The 21,645-nt window shown below is 38.3% G+C and overlaps 1 protein-coding gene across 2 annotated transcripts; it reads left to right on the top strand.

Moving 5' to 3' along the window:
• On the top strand, window positions 1-20,772 carry LACTB2 (lactamase beta 2). Of its 2 annotated transcripts, XM_060200432.1 has the most exons (7): window positions 1-193; window positions 5,496-5,659; window positions 9,164-9,290; window positions 14,367-14,545; window positions 15,712-15,860; window positions 19,590-19,671; window positions 20,492-20,772. In XM_060200432.1, the coding sequence occupies exons 1-7, from the start codon at window positions 72-74 to the stop codon at window positions 20,533-20,535; spliced, it is 867 nt and encodes a 288-aa protein (XP_060056415.1). In that variant the 5' UTR covers window positions 1-71; the 3' UTR covers window positions 20,536-20,772. The 2 variants fall into 2 exon arrangements, with proteins under 2 accessions (XP_060056415.1, XP_060056421.1); XM_060200438.1 differs by lacking the exon at window positions 19,590-19,671.
• The last annotated feature ends 873 nt before the right edge of the window (window positions 20,773-21,645 follow it).

Consider the following 21,645-nt stretch of genomic DNA (forward strand, 5'->3'; position numbering starts at 1 on the left):
CCCGGCCTTGTTTCTGGTTCCGCGCTGCGGGCGCCCAGGACGCTACTCTCCTGCGGGCGGCGGATGAGGACATGGCTGCCGTTTTGCAGCGCATTGAGAAGCTGTCCAGTCGAGTGGTGCGCGTCCTAGGCTGTAACCCGGGGCCCATGACCCTGCAGGGCACCAACACCTACCTGGTGGGGACCGGCCCCAGGTAAATGTCCCCGCTCTCCCCCACTGATGGCCACACATACACCGCCCCGCGGCCGCTGGGGGCTGCTGCGTGCAGGTGGACTGGGTGTCCGCCTGCAGCCGAGGCTCGGTGTCTCCACATGCAGGCCAGCTCCACCCAGGAAAACACACTCACACCTACACACCCACCCCCCTTGCAGGCGATTCCAGACCTCCCCGAAATCACGGTCACCCGGGGGTGGGTAACCTCCATAACTAACAAATGGCTAATGAGGGTGAAGATTGGGGGAACTGACTTTCCTGGTCTTGCAGCCCAGTTTATTTGCTGGATTTTTGTATACAGAAGAAGCACCTTCAAACTATTCAGAAGTCGCCTGGAATTTAAAGTTTAGCAAAGTGTTTGCTTAACTTCTAACTTTTCTATGGTGTTTTGCCCTGAGTACGAGTTCCCTTCTGGAATGTGATTGTACTTACTGAGGCCTTTTTCTGAACTCAGCAGCAGAGGGCATGGTACTTCCGGATTGCTCAGCTCTGCAAAGCCCGAATCTCCTTGCTCATAAGAAGAGCTAACAGATTTTGTTGTTGTTGTTACCTTATTATGTGGCCTTATTCACGTTATATTGCAGACAGAATAACTAATCTGCATTTCTAAAAAGAATTCTCTTTAGCATTTTGTTTTAGTAGAAATGTACAGAAGCGATAAGTGGTTTGCTGCACAGTAAGTTCATAGAGCAGTGTTTGTATATTAGTCTCCTGTATATCCTAGATAACATAAAATAAAACATTTCTTTGAACTTAGAATTTGTGCAGTCGAGACAGTTGGCAGTTTTGCAATGTATGACTACTGAAGCGTTTTATACATAACTGTTTTCATTTTGAGTCTCAATTGTATTTTCCTGAAATACTGAGTTTTCAATTTAAGTGTCGATTTTATTTTCTTGTTACTGGTAAATCAGAAATTTAAAAGCAGCAAGGTGGAAGGACTGGACGTTGTACAAATTAAGCAGGTGAAAGGTTAAGTCCAGAGTAAACAAGATAGATAGCAAGTGCTTGAGGCTGCCTTTAGAAATGAGTAAGATAGAGAATTAAATAGCAAACAAACAAAAAAAAATCTTGACTTCTTTATATCCAAGTTTGCCTTGCCTGGGACTCCTACATCCTAGTGACTTTGGCTGGGGAAAAAAAAAAAAAAAAAAACGTTACACCTTTAACCTCAGATGGAAAGTTTTGTTTTGTTTTTTGAAAAAAAAAAAAGTTCAATTATGAACATAGACATAAAAACTACAGTATTGATAGCAGCATCTATGTTTTTTCTTTAATATTTTCAAAGCACTTTACAGCCATGACAGATATTGTAAGACAGTGTAGAGTTTGTCGCTATGTAGAAAATATAGTCAGTACTGGTGAGATAGCTCATCTGGAAAGCTCCTGTTTTGCCATGCATGTGACCCAGGTCTGGACACCTGGTGTAACACATGGGAGTACTATAGAACTGGAGGGAGCTGCCAAGCAGTGGCGCACCTGGTTAAGTGCACACATTACAGTGCATAAGGACCCAGGTTCTAGCCCTTAGTTCCCACCTGCAGGGGGAGAGCTTCATGAGCATTGAAGCAGGTCTGCAAGTGTCTCTCTGTCTTTCTCCCTGTCTATCTCCACTACCCCTCTCCATCTCTGGCTATCTCTATCCAATAAATAAAGATAATAATAAAAATTAGAAAAAAAAAGAACTGGAGGAAGCTTAGATGCTGTGTTCCCTCTCTCTCCAAAAAAAATATATATATCCCAGAGTGGTAAGAGCCCTGATAACAGCAACAACAAAAATAGAAATTATATCATTATTGTTATGTGGAAAGCTGAAAAATGTTATGCATGTACAAACTATTGCATTAACTGGCAACTATAAAACATTAATCCCCCAATAAAGGAAAAAAATGTTAAAAAAAAAACTGAGGAACATGCTGTTAAGCTGTAAAAAAAAAAAAAAAGAAATTATAGTCTGATTTGGTGCTGATTATGAGGACACGTCAATTTTTGATAACCATTTCAGTATAAATAGCTTGTTTTTATAATCCTATATATTTTATTTAATGTACTCCAAAGCATTATTCTAAGACTAGTTTATCAGCTTTGTTACACTGGTGAAGGGGCCCAAGACATAGAAAGATTAAAACCCCTTTACCTACACTAGTCCATCTAAAACTGCTAAAATATTCCTCATAGACCATGAAAATGTACCCTGGGATAAGAATAGTATAGATCCAAATAGGTCCTTTGCTATTATTTGTGACATTGGGCAAGTGAATATAAGTATTGTAGTAACCTAACTTATCATGGCCACAGTCTCATCTGCATAACGAGAGTAAAATTTCAGTATTTTGGTAGTTAAGATAATCATTATGCTACTGCCAAGAGGCTTAAAAGAGGGTTGGGTATCCCTTGTCTTCTGTTGGAAGATGATGACAAGTTGATGGACTTGGACCTATTGTGGGGGAATGTGAAAGTATTCCTGTGATGACAATCTTATAAATAAACATTTCCCCCAATAAAATAATGGAATAAATGAAGCCACTGTCTTAACTGTTCACCCAGAAACTATTTATTCAGAACCTAGCATATACTAGTGTTTAGGCTGTGGCAGAACCAAACAGGCAAGGTTCCTGCCCTACGAAGCTTAAATTTGTAAAAGTCTGTGGTGTCAGAGATCAAACCTCACATATGGTAAGGAATGCACTTTACGGCTGAGACATCTGACTCCTAATAACCTTACCTTGAAACCTCAGAATCCACACTACCCACTCCTTTCCACATCCAGCTATTTTTAAAGTATTCTACTGATTGCACCAAGTACTCTTTAAGCCATCTCCTTACATTTCCACTGGTAACAGGACCTGCAGGGTGCACCCTTTGGATTTATATAACCATGTGGTTTCCCTGTCTTCTGAAGGGGCAGTTGTAATATTGGGTAGAACCATTGCTATACAGAACTTAAGCTATAGATAGAAGCCACTGAATCATGAGGCTGCTGTCCTCTGTGAGAAGGCAGTTCATTTTTATTGATTGGGTCACAGGGAGAAGGAGTAGGAGGGCAAATGCTATAAAATTCCTTTGAAGTCTTGCCACATTTATCCTCTTTTTTTTTTAAATGCTTTGTAATTCTATTTTTGCCATCACTTTTTTTTTTTTTTGTCTCCAGGTTACTGCTGGCACTCAATGCCTGCACTAAGAATCCACTACTCCTGATAGCCTTTTTCCCATTATTGTTGTTGCTGCTGTTGTCATTGTTGGGCAGGACAGAGAGAAATTGATAGAGGAGAGGAATACAGAGGGGGAAAGATAGACACCTGAAGACTTGCTTCACTGCCTGCAAAGCAAACCACCACTCCCCCGGCAGGTGGGGAGCTAGAGGCTTGAACCTGGATCCTTGTGCCAGTCCTTTCACTTCACACTATGTATTCCTAATAGGGTTCGCTACCACCCGGCCACCATCACTTTTTTTTTTTCCACAAGTCTTTCACCCTCCACTAGAATGTAAAAAATATTTTATGTCTGCCAAGAAAAGGATGACACATAGTAGATAGTCCATATGATCAACAAACCATTTAATAAAGAATTGAATGAACAACTCTGACTTTCCTGCAATCTATCCCAGCTTGTGTTGAGAAGATGTTATTGAGAAACAGAATGAGGGTGGGGATAGATAGCATAATGGTTATGTAAAGAGACTTTCAAGCCTGAAACTCTGAAGTCCCAGGTTCTATGTCTGGTACCACTATAGACTAGAATTGAGCAGTGCTGGGGGGGGGGGGGTGAGGAAGGGAGGGAGAGAGAGAGAAACAGAATGATTTAGAAGAGGAGAATATCATCTTTAATCATTTTGTTCAGGAAAAGACAGTAGAGAAATCATGACATCCCATAAAATAATGAGGACGGGCAAATAAGGTGCAGGGAAGGTTCAGAACCACAGGCAGAAAAATGAAACTAATAGGGCTGTTTATGTAAAGAAATAAAAACTCAGATAATTCCCCCATTTTCCCCACTATCTTCATTTTGACATGTGAGGAAGCCAATGTAACCGTAGTGAAACTGTTTTAAGTGTTGCAAAAAATTAAGGATACCACTGAAGCAAGTGTTTTGTTGTTTTGTTTTTTCACATTTAAAGACATCGAAGAAGATTTAGAGGACAGAGTGGATGAGAATTTTTTTTCTCAATATTTCCCCTTTTTTTTCTTTTTTTTTTTTCCTTTGTGGGTGGATTAATGGTTTATAGTCAACAGTAACATACAGTAGTTTGTACATGTATAAGTGACATTTTTGTTTTCCACATAATAATTCAACCCCCTAGGTGGTCTACCATCGTGTTCCAAGGCTTGAACCCTCCCCCCACCCCAGAGTCTTTTACTTTGGTGCAATACACCAACTCTAGTCCAAATTCTGCTTTGTGTTTTCCCTTCGAGAACTCTCTATAGTACCAGAATACTTGAATATGAACGCTGGTCCTGCCATTTATTTGCAGAGTAATGTTTGATAAATTACTTGATTTTTTAGAATGGAAAACCTATTTTAAATGATTGTGATACACTTAAAATGTGTAAGATTCTTGGAATGAATATGAGTGTCATATTTAAGTGCCATGGAAGTGCTCAATATTGCTACTGTTCCTCATTCCTTTACATTAACAAAGTCACTTCAGATAGCTTTTTAAAGTTGATATTACTGTAGTTAAGCTGAACTTTCAGGCATGTTGAAAGTATAGCCACATTGGCAGTTTATAGGGCTGAGGAGACAGCGTAATGGTTATGCACAAAGACTCTGAAGTCCCAGGTTCAATCCTCAGCACCACCATAAACCAGAGCTGAACAGTGCTCCGGTCTTTCTCTCTGTGTCTTTCTATTTCTCTCTCTCATTAAAATAAATAGAAATTACATTTTTTAAAAATTGGCAGTTTCTTTTTTTTTTATTTTTTTTAATATTTATTTTATTTATTCCCTTTTGTTGCCCTTGTTGTTTTATTGTTGTAGTTATTATTGTTGTTGTCGTTGTTGGATAGGACAGAGAGAAATGGAGAGAGGAGGGGAAGACAGGAGGAGAGAAAGATAGACACCTGCAGACCTGCTTCACCACCTGTGAAGCGACTCCCCTGCAGGTGGGGAGCCGGGGTTCGAACCAGGATCCTTATGCCAGTCCCTGTGCTTTGCGCCACCTGCGCTTAACCCGCTGCGCTATAGCCCGACTCCCAAAAATTGGCAGTTTCTATAATATAAATGTTTTGTGTGAGAAATACTCTGAGATCCCGATTGTGTAATTATCTTCTATTTAATTTTCAGGAGAATCCTCATTGATACTGGGGAACCAGAAATTCCTGAATATATCAACTGTTTAAAGCAGGCTCTGGCTGAATTTAATACAACAATCCAGGAAATCCTAGTGACTCATTGGCACCGAGATCATACTGGAGGCATAGGAAATATTTGTAAAAGCATCGAAAATGGTAAAGAGAAAGCTTTCTTTTAAGTTTGTTGAAGGAAACTTAATTTTCAAAATAATTTGTTTCACTTATAGAACTAAGTAAGCTAAAAATGCATCTAATGAATACCTTATACTTAAGTCATGCTTTCAGAAAGTAATACAATTTGAATATTGTCCCAGGCTTTTATAGGAGAAGTCCATCCTATTTCAAATCTCTCCCTCTTAACATTTCCTCTTTGCCCTGCAATGAAGGTCAGTGTCAGTTTTGTCTGTGACAATTATTACTTCAGATTTAAAAATAGCTAGCCACTGTTGAACATTTACTACATGCCAAGACTATATAAATGCTTTACATGGGTACAGTGAAGTGAGTATTATGACTTCCACTTTCTGAACATGATCTCAGGTCTTCCCTAATTTTAAGGCAGTTGCTATAAAAAAAAAAAAACTGAATTATTGCTATACTGAGGCACCATTCTTAGAACAAGGTATATAGCCATGAAAAAAAAAAAAAGAAGAAGACTTTACTCTCATGGAGAGTCAGGTAGATAGTATAATGGTTATGTAAAGAGACCCTTAAGCCTGAGGCTCCAAAGTCCCAGGTTCAGTCACCCATACCACCAGAAAAAAAAAAAAAAAAAGAAAGAGCTAAACTGACAGAGCAATGATCCTTCACAAAGAGTACACACTGAATAGAATTAATTTTAAATATTTTCAAGTACCTTTTGATGTTTTTAGATTACAGTTTGGACAAAAGATAACAATATAGTTCCATAGCTTTGTGGCTCTATTTATAATTTCAGAAATGTTTTCTACTCCCTTGAAAATTATATTCAGCTCCCAAGGAAATAGCTCAGCTGGTAAAGTGAGCCTGAGGCTCCTAGCCAGATGCCTCGTGCTGCATATACTGGAGTAGTAACTGACTTACTTTCACTGAAATAAATATTTATTTTTCACATCAATATTTTCAAAAGAGAAAACTTTTTCTCTCAAGGGTTATCACTGGGGTTTGGTGCCAGCACTAGGAATCTGTAGCTCCTGGCAACAGAGTGTGTGTGTGTGTGTGTGTGTGTGTGTGTGTGTGTTTTTTCCATTTTATTGGATAGGACAGAGAAATTGAGAGAGAAGGGGAAGAGAGAGAGGGAGAGAGAAGGATAGACACCTGCAGACCTGCTTCACCACTTGTGAAGCATCCCCCCTGCAGGTGGGGAGCAGGGTCTTGAAATTGGGTTTTTTCACAGGTCCTTGCAGATAGTGCTGTGTACACTTAACCAGTACACCACTACCTAGCCCCCAAGAACAAGCTTTTTTTCTCTGCCTCCAGTTGCTTGGGCACTGTGAATCCACCACTCCTGGTGGCCATTAAGAAGAAACTTTTTAAAAAATATTTTTTTTATTTTATTTTTGAGAGAAGTGTAAGGAGAAAGAGACAGAGACAGAGAAGAACACCAGAGCACTGCCCAACTCTGGCTTGTGGTGGTGTGGGGGATTGAACCTGGAATTTAGGAGTCTCAGGCATGAGAGTCTGTTTGCATAGCCATTAGGCTACTATCACCCCCACCCAAGAAGAAACTTTTAAAAAGATATTCTCAGCTAGAGCGTTCAGTATCACCAGGCAAACCCTTACTTAAAACTGTCTAACTTAACTTTTTTTTACCCTCTTATGCCTTTCCCAATCCAGGAGATTGCAACAAGACTATGCCACAAGAGAGTATACCCACAGAGAGGAGAGGATAAAGAGTGGAACAGTGGGGTGTAGTAATAGGGTCATGAGTGGCTTGGAGGGGAAGAGAGGACAAGGGGCAGTGAGGTTCAAATGTAGGCAAATAGTTTTAGAGATGACAGTTAACCCATGTCTGCAACCTTGGGAGAACTGGGGTAGTTTGCAATGGAGGGATCAGGGCTTCAGAACTCTGGTGGTGGGAACAGTGTGGAATTACACCCCTGTTGACATGTAATTTTGTAAATCAATATTAAATCACTAATTTGAAACAGGAAAATAAGAAAGAAATCATTTTCTCTCAGTCAATATTCCTTCACCTGTCTATGTGCCCATTAAATTTTATCAATTCAAAAACTTGCTGAAGGGAGTCAGGCGGTAGCGCAGCGGGTTAAGTGCACGTGGCGCCAAGCGCAAGGACAGGCAGAAGGATTCCGGTTCTAGACCCTGGCTCCCCACCTGCAGGGGAGTGCTTCACAAGCGGTGAAGCAGGTCTGCAGGTGTCTATCTTTCTCTCCCCCTCTCTGTCTTCCCCTCCTCTCTCCATTTCTCTCTGTCCTATCTAACAATGACAACATCAATAACAACAATAATAACTACAACAACAACAACAAAAAATTATATATAGCCACAGGTCACTTGAGTGTTCTGTGTTAGAGTAAAAGCTATCAAATATATTTTGTTGGGGCCAGGTGGTGGCACACCTAGTTGAGCGCACATGTTACAGTGCACAAGGACCCAGGTTTAAGCCCTGGTCCCCACCTGCAGGGGCAAAGCTTTGCAAATGGTGAAGCAGTGCTGCAGGTTTCTCTCTGTCTCTCTCCCTCTCTATCACCCCCTTCCCTCTCAATTTATGGCTGTCTCTAACCAATAAATAAAGATAATAAAAAAGTGTGTGTATATATATATATATATATTTGTTTGCTAATCATTTTGCTGCTGAAGTTGAATTATTTGAAACCTGATACATAAGTCTAAAGAAGTCAGTTGTTTGCTTCTGTGCTATTCATTGGAATGCTTTTAATTCAAACATACAAAATCATTACCTGTTTGTATCAGTTCAAATAATTAGCATTATTAATGATGTTTAATCCATTATTCAAATGTTACTGACAGAGAAAATACTACTATTTAAATAAGTGTATAATGGAGACAGAAAATAAATATTTGCCATTAAGTTGGGAGAAAAGAATAATAGGAAGTGACTACCATTAGGTTTCTTTCTTCTTCTTTTTTTTAATTTCTTTATTGGGCAATTAATGTCTTACAGTCGCCAGTAAATACAATAGTTTGTACATGCATAACATTTCTCAGTTTTCCATATAACAATACAATCCCCACTAGGTCCTCTGTCATCCTTTTCCAGGACCTGTACTCTTCCCCCCCCCCCCCCAACCCACCCCAGAGTCTTTTACTTCGGTGCAGTACACCAACTCCAGTCCAGGTTCTGCTTGTGTTTTCTCTTCTGATCTTGTTTTTCAGGTTCAGGGTTTCTTTCGCTACTTTGAAAGCAAACTAAAATTAAATCACAGTGTATATATAGAAAATTTGAAAGAATCCAGTAGGAAAGGCCTGGAAATTACTAGCCAATAGAATAAGGTGGCAGGCTACAGAATTACTGTACAAAAATCAGTGGCATTCTTCTAGGCAAACACAAAGAGCAGATATGTTGCTATAATTTTTACCTCTTACTGTTATATTTTTTGCAGTCATCAGTAAGTGTTAGCTTGATGAAAATTAATCTGTTAAAGGATGGAGTTCCCATCTAAAGTGTGACTAACTATGTTTTATATGCTTTGTGACTAGACACCAAATATCACATTAAGAAACTCCCACGGAATCCTGAAAGAGAAGAAATTATAGAAAATGGAGAGCAGCAGTATATATATCTGAGAGATGGAGATGTAATTAAGACTGAGGGTGCCACTCTAAGGTGATTAAATGTCCTTTTCCCCAGGGAGTTCTTTGTAGTTTTGTTTTTTTTGTTTTGTTTTGTTTTGTTTTTTGTTTTGCCTCCTGGGTTATTGCCCAGAGGAAATCGAGAGGGAGAACAAAAGAGAAACATTTGCAGTTTCAATGCTTGTGAATTCTCCCCCCTGCAGGTGGAGGTTGGGGGCTTGAACCCACATTCTTGCACATAGTAACGTGCATTCAACCAGGGTCACCACTACCCAGGCCTCGTGTTACTTATTTTAACACGGCTCTAATTCATGTGTATTGTAGTTATGCTGTGTACAGATAAGTGTTTTAAAATGTAGTAGTTCCTTAGATTCCCAGTATCAGTTAATGCCAATTGCTATAGAAAATCACCCTAGGAGTTTATAATGGTTGAAACATGGAATGTGTTTATTTCTCAAAAATAGGACATCCAGAAAAAGAGTTCTATTTAGAAAATGACCTTCCTGCATATACTATTTCAAGACCTTTCTGTCTTGTTTCTGTTGTCCTCAATATGCTTCCTTTCAAGGTTACCTTACTCACTCTAGTGGGTGGAGAAAGTGTGTGGAAGAAGGCAACTAAGTACAAATCTGGACAGGTCATTGTAGAGATGACAGTTAACCCATGTCTGCAACCTTGGGAGAACGTTCATTGGTGGTTTGCAATGGAAGGACAGGGGATTCAGAACTCTAGTGGTGGGAATGGGGTGGAGTTATACCCCTGGTGACATGTAATTTTGTAAGTCAATATACAATCACTGATTAAAAAAAAAAATTAAAAGTGTATAGAAGAGGACTGTACATGGGTGGTTTTCATGGACCAGGCCTTTTGTTTCCTGGGATGTAAACTCAGTCCTATGTTGCTCCTAAATGTAAGAAAATTAGGAAATAAGAGTTTAACTTCATGCCCAAAAGGAAGGAGAAATTGTTCTTATGATAAGCAAGACATTCTCCACCACAGACAGATATCAGATTCATCACTGTTCAGATTAAAGCCTTTGTGTGTTCTGACACAGGAAATCTGCTCAAACACCTAATGCATAAGAAACAAGACAGAGGGGAGTCGAGCAGCAGCGCAGCAGGTTAAGCACACATGATGCAAAGCACAAGGACCGGCTTAAGGATCCCAGTTCAAGCCTTCGGCTCCCCGCCTGCAGGGGAGTCTCTTCACAGGCGGTGAAGCAGGTCTGCAGGTGTCTGTCTTTCTCTCCCCCTCTGTCTCCCCTCCTCTCTTGATTTCTCTCTGTCCTATCCAACAACGACATCAGTAACAATAATAATAACCACAACAAGGCTGAAATAACAAGGACAACAAAAGGGGGACAAATAGCCTCCAGAAGCAGTGAATTCATGGTGCAGGCACAGAGCCCCAGCAATAACCCTGGAGGCAAAAAAAAAAAAAAAAAGAAAGAAAGAAACAAGACAGAGTACTTTCTGATACTGAGCATCCAAGAGGTGGACACCCCCAGAAACCAAACTGTTTTGAGCTCTACATCCCCAACAGCAGGGGGCAGCTCATCAAAGCCTCCTGACTACCTGACTAGAGAGTTTGAATTTCTGAATATCCATCACTTCTTGGCTTTTAGCTAAGATCAAGTGAATTTCTGAATCCGAAGTTTTAAAAGTCTTACTGCCTTCAGAATAGAAGACATCAAATTGGGGGTCGGGCGGTAGTGCAGTGGGTTAAGAGCACATAATGTGAAGTGCAAGGACCGGCATAAGGATCCTGGCTTGAGCCCCTAGATCCCCACTTGCAGTGAGGTTGCTTCACAGGCAGTGAAGCAAGTCTGCAGGTGTCTCTTTCTCTCCCCCTGTCTGTCTTCCCCTTCTCTCTCAAATTCTCTCTGTCCTATCCAATGACAACAATAGTAACGACAACAACTAGGACAACAAAATGGGGGAAATGACCTCCTGGAGCAGTGGATTCATAGTGCAGGCACTGAGCTCCAGCAATAACCCTGGAGGCAAAATAAATAAATAAATATATGTTTTAAAAAAGACATCAAATTGTCATATAACAAATGCTTTTTACTAGTAGGTTGCAACAGGTTTAATCAGACTATTGAAATCAATTCTGTTCTTTAAAGATAGTGATTTAACTACTACCTCTTAAAGTAGTTTTTTTTAATTTACTTATTTTGGATAGAGACAGAAGTTGAGAGGGGAGGAGATATATATATGTATGTGTGTGTGTATGCAAACATACATATGTACACATATGTACACATGAAGCATTGCTTCACCACTTAGGAAATTTCCCTTCAGCAGATAGGGACAGAGGGCTTGAACCCAGGTCTTTGCACATGGTAACGTGTGCTCAACCAGATGTGCCATCACTCAGGACCCGGTAGAAATTAATTCTAACAACTCTTTAACACCTTACCTTGGATAAGGGGTTACAGCATAATGTTTATGAAAAAAGACTCTCATACTTGAAGCCAGAGGTTCAATTCCCCCACACTACCATAAGCCAGAACTGAGCAGAGCTCTGTATAGAAGACAACTTAGAGTGCTGTAAGCCTAAAACCTATATACTGGGTTTTTTAGGTTTGTTTTGGCTTTTTATTATTTTATTAAGATAGAGATAGAGAGGCAGAGAAAGGAAGTGAAAGAAACCCATAACACTGAAGCTTCCTTCAGTGAGCCCAGGCTCAAACCTAGGTCACTCGCAGCAACCCTTCATACAATCCCTACGAGCTATTTTTCCAATCCAGTATAATGTTATAAACCAATATTACTTCAGTTAAAAAACTCCTTCTAAAGGGGCTGAGTGGTGGCAAACCTGGTTAAGCGTGTATATTACAGTGCACAAGGACCCAGGTTCAAGCTCCCAGTCCCCACCTGCAGAGGAGAAGCTTCACAAGTGGTGAAGCAGTGCTGCAGGTGTCTCTGTCTCTCTCTCCCTCTCTGTCTTCTCCTTCCTCTCAATTTCTGGCTGTCTCTATCCAATAAATAAAAGATAATGTTAAAAAAAATTTTTTTTAAACTCCTTTTATGGTAATTTTACTGATGCTTTAGAAGGAAAAGAAAGTGTTTGATCCACTCTACTTATCTAGGAACCTATATTCAATTATAAAACATTAAATATAAATATGTTACATTTGCTCTATCAGTGAGAGAACTGATTTAAAATATTTCAAGCATTAGTGAGATAAGCCAGATGGAGAAAGGTAAACACTGGTTGATTCCACACATATGAGGCACACAGAGAAAACAAGCAAATGAACTAAATTAAACAAAATCCTACGTTCGAGCATGAGATCGGTATTACTGAAGGGAAGAAGAGAGAGAGAGCTGGGTAAACTGGTATGAAGGGGAGAAACTCATGCTGAAAGACACAATTGGGCTTTCAGTGGTGAATCTGAAATAGTATAAGTACATGTTGATTTTCCATGACACACACCTGAATCTCATAGAATGTGATAATACAGTGTGAATTCAATAAAAGATAAATAATTCAAGCACATACAAATGCAGTGCTCTCTCAGATAGGCAGAGAGAAAGATAATTGACCTCTTGAGCTAAATGAAGTAGGATTTAAACCACATGTCAGCGTGTGCTTACTGCTGCCCGCTTGTGATTCAGGTATCTAAACTGTAAATGTGGCCGAGAATCTATCTCGGTTGTAGAGCGTATGTTTTGCATGTGTGAAATCCTGCATTTGCAATAAAGTAATTAATGTCGGGCATTAAGCCAGCCCCCTGCTCCATAGTATCAGCAGATACTATGGCCTATTTACATAGTCATTGTTTTGCCTAAAAGATCCCCACCATCCCTATTGATCTATCTTCTTTCTACCTAGAGACCTGCCCTGCCTGCAGGGTAACATTAATCCCACCGGTTAAAACCCTCGCAACAGCTGTTAAGGAAGCTTCCACCTTCCCAGCAAGCTTTTGCCTTTCTCCACCCCCTTTCCTAGCTATTTCTGTTTCCGACTTGCAACTTCTGGTTTTATCCTATAAAAGCATTGGCTCTCTGATCAATATATCCCTTTGCATTACCTCGTGCCACATGTTTGGTTCCTGAGTCATCTGTCTCCCACGTCACTGAGTGAGTAGCAGCAGCCCAGGCCGAGTCCAGCCAAGTTCTCTAACACAGAGAGCACCCAGGGAAGAGGCACCCCCATGCTAGCCCAGCGAATTAATTCCTGGGAACCAAGAAATAAGCAAGAGAATCAGTACAGAAATTAATAGTGCCTACCCCATAGCAGTGTAAAGATTGAGTGTATAATCCCTGTAAATCCCTGAAGAGCATCATGGGCCCCATAGAAAAAATATATTGCTTACCTGTAGGCCTTCTATTCGCAGCTAAAAAGTGAAATCATGGATTCACAATGATTTCTCAACTCGGATAAAAAACTAAAAGAGAAGGGCCAGGCGGTGGTGCACCTGGTTAAGCACATACATTACAGTGTGCAAGGACCTGGATTCAGGCCCCTGGTCCCCACCTGCAGGGAGGAGGCTTCACAAGTGGTGAAGCAAGGCTGCAGGTGTCTCTCTGTCTTCCTCCCTCTCTAACTCCTCTTCCCTCTCAATTTCTGGCTGTCTCTATCCAATAATAAATCAATAAAATATTTTTTAAAAAAAACTAAAAGAGACAGGCTGGGAGTATGGATCGACCTGTCAACACCCATGTTCAGCAGGGAAGCAATTACAGAAGCCAGACCTTCCACCTTCTGCAACCCACAAGGACCCTGGGTCCATACTCCCAGAGGGATAAAGAATAGGAAAACTATCAGGGGAGGGGAGGGGATATGGAGTCACGGTGGTGGAAATTGTGTGGAATTGTACCCCTCTTATTCTGTGGTCTTGTCAGTGTTCTCATTTTATAAATAAAAACTTTCAAAAAAAAAAAAAACCCTAAAATCACGTGGTCCAGGAGATGGTAACAATAGACAGTGACTGAGCTTGTAAAATAGTTACGTAAATAGTACACCTGCTTACGTAGATAGGCAACCTGGAGCAGTGAAGTCCTGGCAACAGCAACAAAAAAACAGCAGGCAATAATTTACTTCTTAAAATTTCTTCTAAGCCTTAGAGTTCATACTTGTTGCTATTTCTTTTTTCAACCAGAGTTATATACACACCTGGCCATACTGATGATCATATGGCTCTATTTTTAGAAGAGGAAAATGCTGTCTTTTCTGGAGATTGCATCCTTGGGGAAGGAACAACTGTATTTGAAGACCTCTATGAGTACATGAATTCCCTAAAACAGTTATTGAAAGTCAAAGCCAGTATTATCTATCCAGGTGAGTCATTTTCTTAATCTTTAAGATATTTACATTAAATAATGTTGGAGTTTTAAGTTTGGTTTGTCTCTGTGTTTCACATTGTGATTTGAGCCTTGAATAATATATATATACTCCTTGTTTAAATTATAACCGTAAGGATTACCTAACCATTAAAAAAGATTAAAAAGAAATCTGTTCTGTTAATGCCTTTTATAAAGATAAGAGCACTGATCCAGGGAGACATCACCAGGTAGGGTATGGACTTTGTCAAGCATGCAGCCCAGATTCAAATCACTGTACCACATGCAAGAATCATGACACCAAGGACACCAAGCTCCAGTACAGTGATGTCTCTCACTCCCCAAGCACAAAAGGTAGCCTAGACATAGTGAAATTGCTCATGCGTGAAAGTAGTAGATATTCTAATCAAAGCCCACGCTATTTATGTAATAATAGGCTAGCCTACTTCTGGATATTGTGTTCTCAAACATTTCAAACATCCCTATAACAGAATTATATAGCATGTTAATTTGCACTGTCTTAAAGAATAAGTAAATTTCAATATAACTTAATCAAGATTGCCAACATTTCTGAATTACTAACCTGTACATAGGATTTTTAAAGTTTTGCTATGATTCTCGTGAATTATTAACAACTCTTGGTCCCTTACAGAAAACTGGTCTTTTGGACTCCTTTTTCGGCCTTTTATGATGAAATGTAGCATAGTGGTTTAGAGCAAAGAGTGTTTAAAAGGCCCTGCGTCAAAATCACTGTTGCCTTCCTTACCTTTCTGTCTGTAGGCAAGGTATTCATCCCTCTGCTTTAGTTTCTAATATAATGAAGGGATAATCTTAGTACTGCCACATGGGATTTTTGTATGAATAATGTAGATTAATCACTTAGAACAGTGCCTTACATATAATAAGTACTCTGTAAACATTACCTATTGTTACTGCTGTGATCACTGTTTGTATTGCTATATTTTCATTGTTGTAGTTTTAATGTTTGCCATAAACTTTTTTATATATTTTATTTTATATAGTTCTCTGGTGTTTATACTGTAATTTTAGAGTAATTCACTTTGTTGTATGTCTCACATACTTCTCAATATATTAGGTGAATTGTTTTAAATAACACTAGCTTTAATTACTTAATATTTCTTATCTGACTTTTGCTTAAATCAGGACATGGGCCAGTAGTCCATAATGCTGAAGCTAAAATTCTACAATACATTGCTCACAGAAATGCCCGAGAACAGCAAATTCTTACAGTACTTCGTGAGAACTTTGAAAAATCATTTACAGTAACAGAGCTTGTAAAAATTATATACAAGGTAATTTTTGCTTATATTGTTTGTATATGATTTTATATTTAATAGTCCATTTAATAGGCTATAAATACAGTAAACTTAACCACATCTTAAAACAGTAAGTTTGTTAAATTTTGTTAGCGCCATCTTACACAGATTTGAAAACAGCAATTGCAACCTTTTTGAACACAAAAGTCAAACAAAAACTAACCTGGCAAGCAAAACAAATAATGATCTGAGCCATGATTAAACCTTACATGCTTCACTCAGTAGAAGAAACCATTACCAGCAGCGTGGTGACTTCAGTTTTGTAGTGATTTATGTGTATTATTCTAGCCATCTTGACTTTGTGGCATTCTGTCATGAAATATGTGTTGGAAGGATGATCTGTGAAAAATAGATATTGGGGTAATAGCAGTGCCTAAAAATAAGAGGTAGAAGAAAGTCCCTGTTCAAGAACAGCAGTAATTTGGTGGCCTCTTACTCTGTGACATAGCATCTATGCTACAGAGTGATTTAACCATGTTGGCAGCAGTATGTGGCAGCTGATTTGTATAATTCATTTTTTCATCAGATTCTTATTAGATATCTGCTATGGAGACAATGTAAATTAAAGGTTAATTAAGGATGTAGATCTTGGAGTAAATTTACCTGTGTTTAAAAACCTGTATAGCCAGAAGCTATGTGACAGTACAATTGGTGATGAACTTGTAAAGCTATAGTCAGCCAGTTACAATTAGTAAAGGACATTGATTTCTCATAGATCTCCATTTTCTTCTGGCTGTTACATGTTAACTAGTTAAGTCATACTCTGTATGCTTTGTAGTAAGAGGGACTTGGGGAAGGAAGGAGGTGGCTCAGCAGTAGGGTAAATGTCTTCGATGCCTAGGCTCAGTCACTATATAAAAAGAAGAGAAACAGGATAGGCAAGATAGTTCACTTGGATAGAGCAGTGACTTTGTCACGAACATGACCCAAGATACAGTCCGGCACCAGCACACTGAGGGAAATTTCAGTGGTGTCTTTCCATCTTTCTCTGTCTCTCTCTGTCCCTGTCTCCATCTGAAAAAGTCAGCCTGAAACCATGATGTGCTAATGCTAACAAAGCAAAAGAAGGAGAAAGAGAAGGAAAAGAAAAGAAGAAAAGGGGTGAGGAGGAGGAGGAGGAACATTGTAAATGACAGTGCAGTGCTTCAGCCATTCTTTCTTTTTGCCACTCTCTACAGTAATGAAATTTAAAAAGAAGATAAGTAAGGGGTGGGGTGTGAATAGTTAAAATAGCTGCAGCTAAAAGGTCCCAGAGCAGAATGGTACTATAAAACTCTGTGAGTGTTCTAATACTATAGACACTCTAGACTACACATTGATACTTTGCATTTTAGATTTTTTTCTAAGTACAAACAGCAAAATTGTAATAACCCTCGGAGATGAGTCCTCAAGTAATTGTCCAAACCTTAAAATGCTGGTGGTATATTCATTAGTTTATTGACTGTGTATAAATACAAAACACCTATGAAATGTAAAGTGGCATTAGGTATCATAGAGGATTTATCTATTTGACATTAACAGAATACTTTTCATGTACTATATACTGAACTGGATGCTCACAAAGAAAACTACAGATACCTGACCTTAAAGTTACAGTTGGACTGAGGAGACAGCATAATTGTTATGCAAAAGACTTTGAGATCCCAGATTCAATCTCCAGTACCAACATAAACCGGAGCTGAGCAGTGCTCTGTTGTCTGTCTGTCTCTGTCTCTCTCTCTCTCTCATTAAAAATAAAATACTGGTGGTTCGAGCCCCCGGCTCCCCACCTGCAGGGGAGTCGCTTCACAGGCGGTGAAGCAGGTCTGCAGGTGTCTATCTTTCTCTCCCCTTCTCTGTCTTCCCCTCCTCTCTCCATTTCTCTCTGTCCTATCCAACAACGAATTGTGTCAACAAGGGCAATAATAATAACCACAACGAAGCTACAACAAGGGCAACAAAAGGGGGAAAAAATGGCCTCCAGGAGCGGTGGATTCATGGTGCAGGCACCGAGCCCAGCAATAACCCTGGAGGAGGAAAAAAAATAATAAAATAAAAAAAATAATAAAATACTGGGGTGGGGTTCGGGCAGTAGCACAGTGGGTTAAGCGCACATAGCCCAGTGGGTTAAGCGCACTTAGCGCAAATCGCAAGAACAGGCATAAGGATCCCAGTTTGACCCCCCCCACACCCACCCATCTGCAGGGGAGTCACTTGCAGTGGTGAAGCAGGTCTGCAAGTGTCTATCTTCCCCCCCTCTGTTTTCCCCTCCCCTCACCATTTCTCTCTGTCCTATCCAACAACAGTAATAATAGCCACAACAACAATAAAACAACAAGGGCAACGAAAGGGGGAAAAGTAGCCTCTAGGAGCAGTGGATTTGTGGTGCAGGCACCAAGCCCAGCAATAACCCTGGAAGCAAAATAAATAAATAAAAATTAAAAACAAAATATGGGTGGGGATAGATAGCATAATGGTTATGCAAAGAGACTCTCATGCCTGAGAATCCAAAGACCCAGGTTCAAACCCCTGCACCACCATAAGCAGTGCTCTGGTTAAAAAATTTAAAAATAAATAAAATATTTTTAAGTCATAGTTTACTGAACATAGACATGTCCAACAGATACTCTTAATACTGACTTTGTTACAGAAGCTTTCATTAAGCCCACTACTGGGCCTTAGATACTATACTGAATGCCTTACTTTCACATATTTAATTTGAGATATTTCATTTAGTATGGCAGATGTTCACTATATCAGCATACTATTACTCCAGTTTAATAGATAAACTGATACAAAAAATGTGAGCTATATTACTTTTTCAAATGCAGACCATTAGCAGATGTTTACGTACTTAAATGACCCATATCATATACTCAAATCTTACATCTTTCTATCACACCAAACTCCCTCTAAGGCTAACAAGGTAGTATGGAGATACACACAGACACACACACGTGTGTGTATGGAAATTTTTGGTTACTACCAGGTAAATATATACAAATGTTTAAAAAATTAAAATTTTCTTTACTTGATGCATTTTTTTCTTTAAAAGCTTTAGGTTTCCAATAGTATAAAGGAAAGAGAAATCAATTCTACTTAATGAAGATACAGGGTAATGAAGCTTATCTGGAAAAGTGTCCAAAGTGTAATCATTGAATTGGACCTGACTCTCTGCCTCTCTCTGTCAGAAAAAAAAAAAAAAGAAGAAGAAGAAGAAAAGAAAAGGCAGAATAAAAGGAATATTTGTTTTGTCAGTCTGGTAGCAGATGTCTGTACTGCATTACTATTTTGGCAACAGTAAAGGAAAGCTATACATATACAGTTGAAATACATATAGTTTTATAAAATGTGCAGAGATGCCATGTAATAAGCTTTAGGGCCAGCTACTCATAGTATCATCAAAATCAACAACAATTTTTCACTTTTATTTATTCATTTCTAAAATACTGGGTTTCCACTGTGTACTAGTACATTATATACTGGCTACTCAGAATGAAACAAAGCAGATACTAGTACTAGCCTTATGTAAATTACAGTACATTTTATAGATAAATATACATACAATATATTCACAGCATATACAAAATGTGAACATTTTAGTTACTATATAAAATGTAAAAAAGTTAAAATTTTCCTCTTCTGATGCATTTTTTTCACTGAAAGTTCTAAAAAAACTAACATTTTTAAGAAATGTTTTCCTTTTAACTTTGTTTTCTTGTTTAGAATACTCCTGAGAATTTATATAAAGTGGCTGAATATAATGTTTCACATCACTTGAAAAAATTAGAAAGAGAAGGCAAAATATGTAAGTTTACTTCCAAATTTTAATTATTTTACTGATAACGTTTAAAATAGTTGTGTTTTTTTTTTTTGGGGGGGGAGAAGCTGTTTACAAATGAACTGGTTTTCTTTTAGGAAAAATAGCACCCATAAGAATTCTCAAGATTAAGGTCTGTGGCATAAATTAAAACCACAGTTTCACATCAGAATTAGAGGTTACCAGTTATAGAATTTACAGATTCAGATCCTCAGCCAAAAATGACAAAAGCCCATAGTAGGAAGTAGATACTCTTCTCCCACACCACTACCACTAGATTTTATATTTTACCATAAAGAATTTTATTTTTAATGAATTTATTTATTTATTAATGAGAAAAATAGGAGGAGAGAGAAAGAACCAGTCATCACATGTGCTGCTGGCAATTGAACTCGGGACCTCATGCTTAAGAATCCAATGCTTTATCCACTGCAGCACCTCTCAGACCACCCATAAAGAATTTTACATAGAGAAGTTTGGGATTAACCAAAGGTTTTAGCAGCAGATAAAGCAGATAACTTAAAAGACATTAAGGCAGTAATTCTATGACAATTGACTGATGTTAGGTTAATTCAACAGATTAGTAATCTTTTTAAGAGTTTAGTCTTTAAATAAGATGAAGAAATTCATAGTTTAAGTTTTCTGTAGGAACTTCAAAAGTGTTTTTCTGTGTATAAGAAAAAAATTAATTTATATTAAGCAACAAAACTATTGTAGGAATAAATGTTTTGTCTATAAGATAACTTTAAATTCAGTGATTTTGCTTATCTGTTGTTTAATTTGTACTTTCTATATTTTCTTTCTGCAGTTTGCAACACAGAACCTGACAAGAAATGGAAAGCTCATCTTTAGATTCAGATTAAAGACTTTTTTGTTTTGTGTTTAGAAAATAATATTGATGAATTATTTTCAGAGAATATGTGTTGGAAATAACCATAGAAACTTTTAAATAATATATTTATTCTACAACATGTCATTGCATCTATAATACTGGGTATTTATATAACATTTCACATAAAAAATCAGAATCTTAACACCTCACCCATTATCAACAATGGTAAAATGGTTACAATAAAAGTAATAAAAGTCTGTGATGTAAACTGAATGTTTTTTTGAAGTTTAATAATCTAATCTTACTGCAAATAACTGATACTATTTTCTTTAATTATTTCAGTTACCACAGATTACTATTTAATCTCCCTTTTCTGCAGCACTTATTTGTATCTGTAGATGACATATTTGTGTTTATATTACTATCTGTTATAATCATGATTTTATGAATTAGTTCTGTACTTCTGTACCATGTACTTTTTGTTATAATGGTATCTCACAAATGATTCATGAACATCAACATCTAGTAATTAAAAAGTATTAAATTCCCAATTAGAAACATTATGTAATATAATTATTATTTCTGTAATCCCTAGTGCAGTCAACTTACTTTGCCAGATTTGGTTTTGGTATATAAAATTATCATCAGCACATATAAGGATAATCTATCAAAGGATTTTTTTTAATTAAAAGATTTTAAGATGTAATTTTTATAAGAAGTTTTCTTAAATAGTGGTGAAGTTCTCAGGGATTCTCACCAATCCATTAGATTGCCAAACTATGATACTAAAATGAACTCAAAATCCTGAATATGCTTTATTTAGTTTTACCAATGGTAACACTTAAAAGAAGAAGAGGGAGAAGGAAGAGGAGAAGGGGGAGGGAGGAAGGGAAAAAAGAAAAGAAGGAAGAGGAGGAAAGAAGGAACAAGCTATTTTTCAGAGACAGAGATAACTCACCCCAAAGAGTGTATGCCATGCAGTATTCCGGATATGAGTCCCAGCACCACATGGGAACACAAGGGGAGCTCCATGGGTGGTGGAGCAGTGCTACTCTAGCTTTCCCTCTACCAGTCTAAAACAAGAAAAAAAGAAAATATTGGGCCCAGGAGATTGATCAGCAATATTGTGC

The sequence above is a fragment of the Erinaceus europaeus genome, chromosome 1 (genome assembly GCF_950295315.1).
Source record: "Erinaceus europaeus chromosome 1, mEriEur2.1, whole genome shotgun sequence".
Lineage (NCBI taxonomy): Eukaryota > Metazoa > Chordata > Mammalia > Eulipotyphla > Erinaceidae > Erinaceus > Erinaceus europaeus.